Below are 10,634 nucleotides of genomic sequence, written 5' to 3' on the forward strand. Positions count from 1 at the left end.
TTTGGATCAGTATGATTCATTAACACCACAAGATAGTTAAGTCAGAGATGGTCATCTATACTCTGCTAGATGACTTAGACATATCTGATAATGGTCTGATACAGACTCGCCCTTTATGGCTGTCTAAAAGGAGGGGAAGTACTAGCAAAGAACTTTGGTATGTCACCCGTACCTCGACACGTAACATTGTCATAGAAAAAATCTCTACTCTCTGTTCCAATCTCACACACACCCTTAGTATGATGTTACTAATATCCAAACGTAATTGAACTAAACATCTCCTTTAGGTCTTAGTGTATAACTAGACAATATTACAATCTATGTAATCAACTTTCAATACCAAACACTATTTATGTAACACAATCATATTTTAGTGTATATATTTAACATGGAGTATCGAGTATTTATTTAACCTTTTAAGTAATAATAATTCCCTTAAGATTATCACGTATACAATTAACACATATATAACCATATCTGGTTAGCTCAATATTTATATAATATTACCAGTTATACAATAACACATATTCCAGATAATAGACATTTAATTAACATATAAACTTTCAACAAATATTTAATACTTTTAATAAATACTTGTATTAAAATCATGTTTATGAAAGTAACTATGCACTCACCTGATACGATGGTTGTACGTGTCTTACTTACAAAATGGTTGAATATTTTCCACAACGACTCTTTGATACTAGGGGTGAGCAAAAACCGAACCGATAAAAGAAAAACCGCAATAACCGCAATAAACCGCAACCGAAAAACCGAAACCGACGCAAAAACCAATGGTGCGGATTTTATTTTTTTGAAAAACCATATTTATTGGCGCGGTGCTGTTTTTATCTAGAAACCGGACCACCAAAACCGAACCGCACCGCAAGCTTATTAAGAATAAAATAAATCACTAATTTATATTATACAATTATACATATTATTTAAAAAACTAATAAATTCTAATTTATACATATATTATATATTGAACTTGACGGTAATTAGTAATTAGGTATTAAGTTTAATGTGTGAGTTTGTCACTTTGTGTTTATGACTTAATGATTATGTGTAAAGTGTAAACACTATGTGGGCTATAACTTGCAAGTTTGTAACTTCTAAGCACAAATTAAATAAAAATATGAGCTTGGGAATATAGGTTAAAAATGAAGTGATCAAGTAAACAACATAAAAAACTCAAAATTACAGCTTCTAAATGTGTGGAAACGAAATGACATCATATCATATAATCATAAATCTTCACATGAGCACCACGGTTAAAAAAATCGTACCGGTGAACATAAAAAACCGTACCATATGTTTGACTCGGTTTAAAACCGACACCGAACCGGTACAAACCGAAACCGCACTCAAAAACCGCAAAACCGAACCATTGAAAAACCGCACCCAACGGTTTCTAGAATTCAAAAACCGCACCTTGTGGTTTGCGGTTCGATTTGGACTTAAAACCGCACCAAACCGCACCATACTCACCCCTGTTTGATACCTTAATATTTAAAATTTCACTCTTCCAAAAATATCATATATATTCTCTTTAAAAACTTTGTTTCAATAGTATGATTTAAAATTACGAAGATATGTACATTGTAAAACTTGAGGCTATAGAAAACTAACACATGTCATTTAATAAATTTGAAAACGTACGAATTCTAAATTTGATTGACACGCAAAATTTCATATGGCCACCTAATTGTACGATCCCATATTTACATAACACGTATCCTCTTAATTAATTGTTATAATAATTGAAATCATACAAATTCATTTAATTTCGTTCTTATTCATCTCATTTAAACTACATTATAATTATAGTCTTTCATCTCTTTCTTCTTCAACACAATATATCATTTAAACTACATTATAATTATAGTCCTTCATCTCTTTCTTCTTCAACACAATATATCCTTCATATCCTTCATGTTACACTAATATTTCCTTAACTATATTCTATTAAAAACAACATACCCTTTATAACAAAAGAGGTCCTGAAATCACCAACAATTGAAAAGTATATTTTCTGTATGTCGTCTTTGAAAAATATGTTAATAAATTCGACTTTGCGTTATATATAAATACTCAATGTATACATATATTATTTTTCGACGTACCTAATTTAATAATCGATAATTAATGTCGTAAAATATACCTAGACAATTGGTTTTGAAAAATAGGTGTTACGATATATTTCAACGTTCATAAAAAATAAGAGAACGAAGGGTTTAGATCATTAATCTATTCACAATATTATAAATTTATGACGTGAATAACAATTTATAAATAAATAGTACTACACGAAATATGCGGGTGTCACATATTAGTTTATGATGGTAGCATTGGTGGCTCTAATATCATTAGTAGAGCAATGAAAATTCATAACTGACTCAGTGTCTGTACTGTTATATTTGAAGGATTATTACAGAAGAGTGATGGTAGTCTTTGTGATTGTAATATCATTACTGGATGAATTAGTAATTTATGTAATATTAATTACTATCAAGGGAAGTTACAAAAATTAATAGTAGCTAAGATGAGAGTAAGTCTTTTATGCCTTATGAGTAACTGGAATGTTTGATAGCATGGTTAGTGACATTGTAAGTCTATTGGGTAGCAGAATGTTGGTGTACCGTTAGTGTACGTATATGTGCTAGAATAAAGTAGTTTTGTTGATCGTAAGGTAATGTAATAAGGTTGTGTATATATCATTAATTGAATTATATCAAGAATGATATTGTATTGTAAGTTTATAGGACTGAAATTTATGGCAGTCTAGGTGATTGTAATCTTATTATTCGAGGAATGCAAGTCAATGGTGGATTTAGTATCTACAACACTATACATCTATATTATTTAGAAAGAATTAGTGGTATGCTCGCTGTTGTATTTACCACTTTATGAGAATCAGTTGTTAGTGGTATGCTTAGTGTTGTAGTTACCACTATTTATCTCTGATGCAAATAATGGTTATTATGGTATGATTAGTGCAGGAAATATCATTGTGATGGAATAATGTTAGTCATAATATTCTTGGTGACTGTAATATCATGGACTAATATTTGTGGTGGTCTTGGTGATTGTAACACCACAGTATTGAGAAAAATTATTAGTTGTGGTGTTGGAGACTGTAACACCATGATATTAAGAATAATTATTAGTGGTGGTCTTGGTGACTGTAACACCACAATATTGAGAATAGTTATTATTGGCTAGAATGGACTAGAGCATGCCATACTCCAAAAAGGTCAAGTCTTGGGACATAATGCTCATTAATCAAGGACTTAGTAAGATCTAATGAAATACAAGTCAAGTTTGCAACTTTATACCTCTTCGAGGTTGCTAGAGAGGTGAAGATCCCAGATCCAAGGCTCCTTCAAGATTCCAAGGTGATTCTACTTCCTTCTTACTCCTTCAAGATCACCAAACACACACACACATACAAGGGTCAAGAATGCTCAAACAAGTGGATAGGGTTTGCTAAAATCGATTGGAGGTGTTGGAGGCTAATGAGAGATGAGGTTGGAGTCCAAACCCTAAAAATTAAGGTTTGAGGATCTTTCACGTATGCTATGCGTACTCGGTGTATGTCCAACATACTTAGACCGACGCATGTACGTTCCGCGTACACAACGTACGCCCAACGTACTAAGCCTCAACCTGGAATTTACAAAAATGCCACTATGGGCCATTTTGCTAACTCGCTCATACATAAGGGCTAAATACTATAAGTCTTTATACTTAAGGGTTAAATTTGCAAATACCTCAACGCAAGGATGTTACAGTAACAACCCATTAGTTTTAATCCTATTGGAATAATTATTCAAAGCCCAAATGGCCAGTTATCAGAAGCAGCGCCAATCCAAAAGATGAAGCGTGATAATAGAACTGGCGTGCGATGAGCGATGTCCAACTTCCAAGGTGCCATAACTCTTCAACAATGGATTTCTATAGAAAATCCAAACGTCTTCTTCGGATTCAAGAAGCAACGGTTATTCGATTTCTTTTATTTCTTATTCACATTTCAAGTGAATCGATTTCTCCGTCATCTTTTCTGATTTTGTCAACAAGTTGTTTCTCCGTCTTTTTAGTTTTCACCATATCATACTACTGATACTAGCATCGATAGTGAATCGAGAATCTTATTTCTATTTGCTTCTCCTTCTTTTCACGATTTCTGATGGCTGAAACTCAATTCTTTACCTTATTATTTTCGATTTGAAGTTTCCTTTTTTTTTGGAATAGCATAATAACACCAGACAGCCACTGTGATTAAGAATCGAGAATCACAGTCTTCTACTCTTATTGAAATTGAGAAGAAATCCTAAGTAGAATCTGAGTATCCCACCTTCTGATTGTGAATCTTTGTAAGTTCTACTTTCAAACCTTCTTAAAATTTCTTATTTTTCTGTTTTATTTTATTTTTTTATGAATCTTTTTTGAACTTTAAAATTTTATGTTGTGTAACTGTGTAGAATCTTAGAATATGAGTTTTTGACCTTCTGATTATGAATCTCAGGCATTCCTGGAATTTCTGTAAGTGCTTCTCGATATTTTTTAGAGATGATTTCTTATTCATTTTCTTAATTTCAATTTTTGAATGTTAATCTTCTTAATTTTGATTTCCATGTTATTCTGAACTTTAGGATTTTATGCTTGTGGTTTAGTTTTTTCAATTGTTATGTCCTTCCGCTCTTTGTTGGATTCCACACCGGTTACATTATTTAATTTCTTAGAGGTTATCCACAACATCATAGGCAACCAACAGTAGGTACAGAGGTATATGCATTGAGAAAGATTTGTTGGATAATATTGAACCAACAGTAGGCACAGAGGTATATGCGTTGAGAAAGATTTGTTGGACCATATTGAACCTAATGCTATAAGCCTATAACTGATGACTTTGTATCTAAGAAAGCTCGAAATTTTTTTTTTTTAGTTTTTGTTTGCTATATATATGTATTGGGGTTCAGAGCATGTCTGACATTTTTATTTTGTTGTTTTATATCAACAGATGTTAGGTTGTTTGGCTTTCGGGCTTGTCTGAATAATTTTTTCTTTCCATAGGTTGGGAAGTTGCCTACAATTGTATTATTCTTTTATAATTAATAAAACTTTTCGGAGGTGTCACCTTTTCTAAAAAAACAATTATATATATTTATTGCGAATGACCCAATTTTTTAATTTTGTTTCGGGCCTCAAATTGTCTTGGACCGGCCCTGGTTTTTACAAATGAGAAAGAACGACACATGATCCTGTGTTGGATGGATGCAGGGTCTCTATCGCCACTATAATTGTGGGATGTTTTATTGTTTCGGCCAGACCACGTCTTAGCGCGACTATTGGGCTAATGTGTTCCGGTCTCCGAACGAGTTGAAGACTTATGAGGGTTGTACACCACACCAACATGTAACTGAAAAAAAAAACTAAATTATATATTTTCAGCGTAAATATATCCTAATATCTTATCTCAGTAACAAACGAAACCTACACGTCTAATGATGATCACCTTGTCAAGAAAACGAGCTTAAAAAACAGATAATATTGAATCGAATATGCCAAAGTTTATTCTCAATTTATACAATCACCTGTAAAAAATATTTAAAATCTTTATCATCTATTACAATATATAAATATAAATATAAATCATATAATAATTGTATCCAATATCTACCGATGACAAAATATTTTCGGTGGCAGATAGAAGCGGAGAATAGGATAAAGCACCACCACCGTGTGTAGGGGCATCACTGCCACGTGATACACCGTGAATAGCACGAGGTGTTAGCAATCCTTCCAAGCTGCTGACACTTGTACTCTCCAAAACCGCCGTCTCATCTCTTCTCACTTCCGTTAACCAAATACCTAATCATTTATCCTGAACCACAAAACAAAACAAGACCCCATTCACAACCACATTTTAACGCCGTTAATACACATTCCCAAGTTTCCTCCTCACATTTCGTCGTCTTCCTCCTTCCCTCTGCTACATATATGTACGTGCACCTCCGTCTTTGGTGTTACACGATACGAAGAAATTTAAAGAGCTTGTACTTGTAAGTTGTAACGATTGAAAATGGCTAAGATTCCGATGAGGTTCAAGAGAATAACAGCTGCATTCGACGACGATGCTAGGGCACGGTTGTGCCAGAGCAGCGGAAGTGAGCATTCCGATCAGAACTCCGTGACGGACCTTTCAGATCTAGTTGACTCGTTCTTCGAGGCAGAAACCGATGATCGAGGTAAATCCTGCTGTGAAATTAAGGTTAGAGATCGTCTGGAGGAGTCAGAGGATCAGGAGGTGGAGAATTTTTATGGTACAGATTCGGAGACGAAGGAAATGCTGATCGATCTGATCGGTGATGGTACGGACGACGAAGATGACTGCGTGAAGCGTGCGATTCGTTCCGAGGTAGAAATAGCGTGCGGGAATTTTAAAATTACTTCATCAGAGGGTTTTAAGAGGCATCTGATGACTCTACTTCGACAGCGAGGGTTTGATACTGGTGAGAATCAATTCATAGTTCATACATCCTTTTAAATTTGCATTATGAATTGAACAACAATCGAATTGTGCAATTTTTTTTAGTTGAGATCCTTAATTATCTACTGTTACAGGTCTATGTAAGTCCAGATGGGAGAAAACCGGACGGCATCCCGCCGGAGAATATGAATACATTGACGTTCTGTTTTCCGGCAACCGTTACATTGTCGAATTATCACTCGGATCCGAATTCACAATCGCGCGACCGACTAAAACCTACCAATCGCTGCTGGAAATAATACCTAAAATCACAGTAATCAAACCGAACGAACTAAAGAAGATGATAAGACTAATGTGCGCTGCGATGAGAGCTTCTTTGAAAACGAGAGAGATGATGATTTCACCATGGAGGAAAAACGGGTACATGCAGTCGAAATGGTTCGGATCCTATAAACGAACAACGAGCGCCATTTCGTCGAGGTCAACAATGGTAGCGGCGTACGGCGACGGCGAGTTTAACGGGCAGAGTTTTTTAGGGTTTGAGTATTCACCGGCGGCGGCCATTGTTGGTAGTGGTTATTGCAGGAAGGAGGTTGAGAAAATGCATGTTGTTGGTAATCTGAAGACGTTGATGCTCAATGGCATGTCATAGTAATTACGATGTAAATCGGAGGGCGTAATCGTAAATAATTATAGATAATGGACTGAGTCATAATTGTAGACAAATAAGGATAATGTTTTATTTTATATTTTTTTATTGTCGTTGACTTGACAATGTGACATTTTCATGTTTATCTTGTAACTTTTTATCCGTTTTGCATTCTTTTTTTATATTTAAACTTTTTTCCATGGAATTTACTTGTTGGTTTTTGTTAATATTTTTTAATTTCAATATAAGGTTTTTAATAATATATTATCTTAGCGTATACGAGCAAATACATATATAATACATAAAAATTGCATCACATGTAGAGAGTTGTGACAAAACATACAGTGGAACACAAACAATATAACTAGGGGGCCGAATTATGGTTTTATGTAAGATGACTTAGCTTAATAAAATTAACTAAAAATTATGGTTTTATGTAAGATGACTTAGCTTAATAAAATTAACTAAAAATTATGTTTTGTTGTTCAAAAAAACTAAATTTTAAAATTCATCAATAATGGAGTGTTGTTTTAATGTTTATAAAAATATTAACTAGCATTAACAAATCAAAAAATAAAATAACATTTTAAAATTTTAGTCAATTTTCAGAAAAAAAAAAAGATAAAAGCTCAAATAAATAAATCAAATAAATCTAAGTGCGGAACACAAACAATACAACTAGGGGGCCGAATTGTGGTTTTATGTAAGATGACCTAGCTTAACAAAATTAACTAAAAATTATGTTTTGTTGTTCAAAAAAACTAAATTTTAAAATTCATCAATAATGGATTGTTGTTATAATGTTTATAAAAATATTAACTAGCATTAACAAATAAAAAATAAAATAACATTTTAAAATTTTATTCATTTTTGAGAAAAAAAAAAGATAAAAGCTAAAATAAATAAATCAAATAACATTTAACAATCAATATATAGATTTTTAAATTTTAATAATAATAAGTTATATTGATTTTTTTTTTGTATTTCTTATTTTGAAGCCCTTAAAAATACAGTTTTAAACTTATTCTAAGTAACTAAAAATTAGGTTGTATTTGATAAATGCTAAGTAATTATTAAAAAACAATAAATATATAAAATAAATAGAATTAGATCGTATGTTGGCTTTAGGCTTCTAGCCTAAATGGAAAAGTAAAATTTTTTGTTGACTTTTGTTCTCTTTCTAGGTCCTTAGCTACAATATATCAACTAAACCAATTTAAAAATGAAATATTATCCTCTTCTTCCTCACAGTAGTAAAAAAAAAAGTAAAAAGAAAAAAATTCCTTCTTTATTCTCTCGGCCGCAAACAGAATTCTTGATGTTTAATATTAGATTTATACTAATAGTAGACAAAAAAACGGGGAGGCCATGGCCCCCCTAAGCCTCCGTTACGTTCCACCCATGAAAACATATCTGAAAAATAGATAAATTGTTGTGTTGTGTTGTGTTGATGTGGTTTGTAGCTTGTTTAATGCATGTCAAAATAAGGAAGAGACTAGAGAGCGAAAGGGCGATTTATTACACGTGACCCAATCAGGGGTCCAATAGCCGTTGATACGTGGTAAAATGCAGTCGCCAGGCTGTGTAGGGCTGTAGCATGTAGGCCACCTCTAATATCTGTAAGATCATATTACCGTATATCATCTTCTATAATCTTCTATATCTAATTGTTTTCTTTATTTATATATATATTCAAGATAACTATAAATAGTTGTTAATATAATTATCAGCCTATGCTAAATCCATGTATTATTCTCTATAAGGTGGTAATCGCATGTTTCGTGTCTTGAGTACACGGTGTTTAATAGCGGAGCCACTCAAGATACTAAGTGTGATTTTAAAAAAAGTGATAAGATTACGTGTAGCGTATCCTCCATAATTATATGCATTATAGTACATCTATATTATCTGTATATATTATACTATTATGTAAGATATATTAATTAAATTTTAAATTATAAGAGGTACAAATAAATAAACATTGTATACACCGATTTCACGCATTAAAAAGAAATTGATGATACCCTCCTCCCAATATACATACCTCCCTGTAACCATTCACTTCCCACATCTCTAGTTCCAGTATACAGTACTTTCCCTCCCCTCTAGGTTGTAAATGAACCCAAGCACACGGACAAAGGCTTGTTGATATTCATTCATTTAAGTTAGCCGAACAAACAAACGAACATGAACGGATATACGAACGAGTTTTTTTTGTTCATGTTTGTTCATTTAACATATTACCTTGTTCATGTTCGTTCATATATGTCATATATGTTCATAAACATGCTAAATGAACATAAACGAACAAAGACAAACAAACTCAACTAAACATGTATTAACATAAACGAACATATAATATAATAATGTAATTAAAAAAATTGAACATAAATGAATATAAATAAACATAAACGAACATAAATGAACAAACGAGATCATTGTTCATGTTCCTTAGTTTAATTAAACGAACGAGAATTTTTGTTCATGTTTGTTCATTTATTAAATAAATAGACATAAACAAACTTTTCGTCGAACGTTCAGCTCGTTTACAGTCCTACTCACCTAGCATGATCGATATCCATCCTCTACCACTCCCACTATCGATATTTATTGTTACTATAACTTTCATTTATGGTTTCAATTTGTAGTGTACTATTATCAGAGCCATGGTTTCAACCTATATTGTACTGTATCAAAGTCATGTTTTCCCGCTTCCTCCACCTCCCACGATCGGTAACAACTTACGTCTATCTTTCAGTAAACCATCCCTCCCTTACCTCACATGATCCGTAACCACCCTCTCCCCCACCTCCCACTTGCGGTAACCACTAAACCATAAGCCTTGTTTAACATTGTAGTCGTGGTGAGGGTGGGGGTGTACATGAGTGTTTTAGGTTAGGACTCTCATTATTTCTTAGTGTTTGTAAGACTATTGAAAGCTTTATATTATGGGTGAAGATAATATCAGAAAATTTAGCAACATCAAAACATATCATAAGTTTCATTCATCCTCATAGCATTTGAAATTTTATTTAATCTTTACTTTACATAATTTCAAAACCGTTTAGTAAATTTTATATAAATACTTTTTTGTGTTATATTCTCTATAACCAAATATTAATAAATTATAAATTTAATAACTAAAATTACCAAATCTATTGAAGCTAACCGAACAAATAACAATCGTCTTGGATATTTTAACAAAATGAACATGTTGTTCGCCAAATTAATAATTTTATTTATTGTTATTTAACAAATATTATGTCGAATTATTTTATATAAATATCTTTAAAAATCGTATCATCACAATGATCTTTATATTCGATTTGCATATGATTAAAATTAAATCAATTTTTGATTTAAGATTATTTCTAACTATCGTATGGTTAATTTTTGTTTATTTCAACAGTTTGTAGACATTAAAAAACAAACAGACTTCTTATTGTAGTTTGCAGATGTTTGGTCCACCTCTTCTGCTGCAGAGGGTTGTAG

General features: G+C 32.5%; 1 protein-coding gene across 1 annotated transcript; it reads left to right on the forward strand.

Moving 5' to 3' along the window:
- The first annotated feature begins 6,005 nt into the window (after window positions 1-6,005).
- LOC145111072 (uncharacterized) lies at window positions 6,006-7,347 on the forward strand. Its single transcript, XM_079047375.1, has 2 exons — window positions 6,006-6,515; window positions 6,628-7,347. The coding sequence occupies exons 1-2, from the start codon at window positions 6,086-6,088 to the stop codon at window positions 7,143-7,145; spliced, it is 948 nt and encodes a 315-aa protein (XP_078903501.1). The 5' UTR covers window positions 6,006-6,085; the 3' UTR covers window positions 7,146-7,347.
- The last annotated feature ends 3,287 nt before the right edge of the window (window positions 7,348-10,634 follow it).

Source organism: Lactuca virosa, chromosome 5 (genome assembly GCF_052849685.1).
Source record: "Lactuca virosa cultivar CGN04683 chromosome 5, Lactuca_virosa_CGN04683_v6, whole genome shotgun sequence".
NCBI classification, from domain to species: Eukaryota; Viridiplantae; Streptophyta; class Magnoliopsida; order Asterales; family Asteraceae; genus Lactuca; species Lactuca virosa.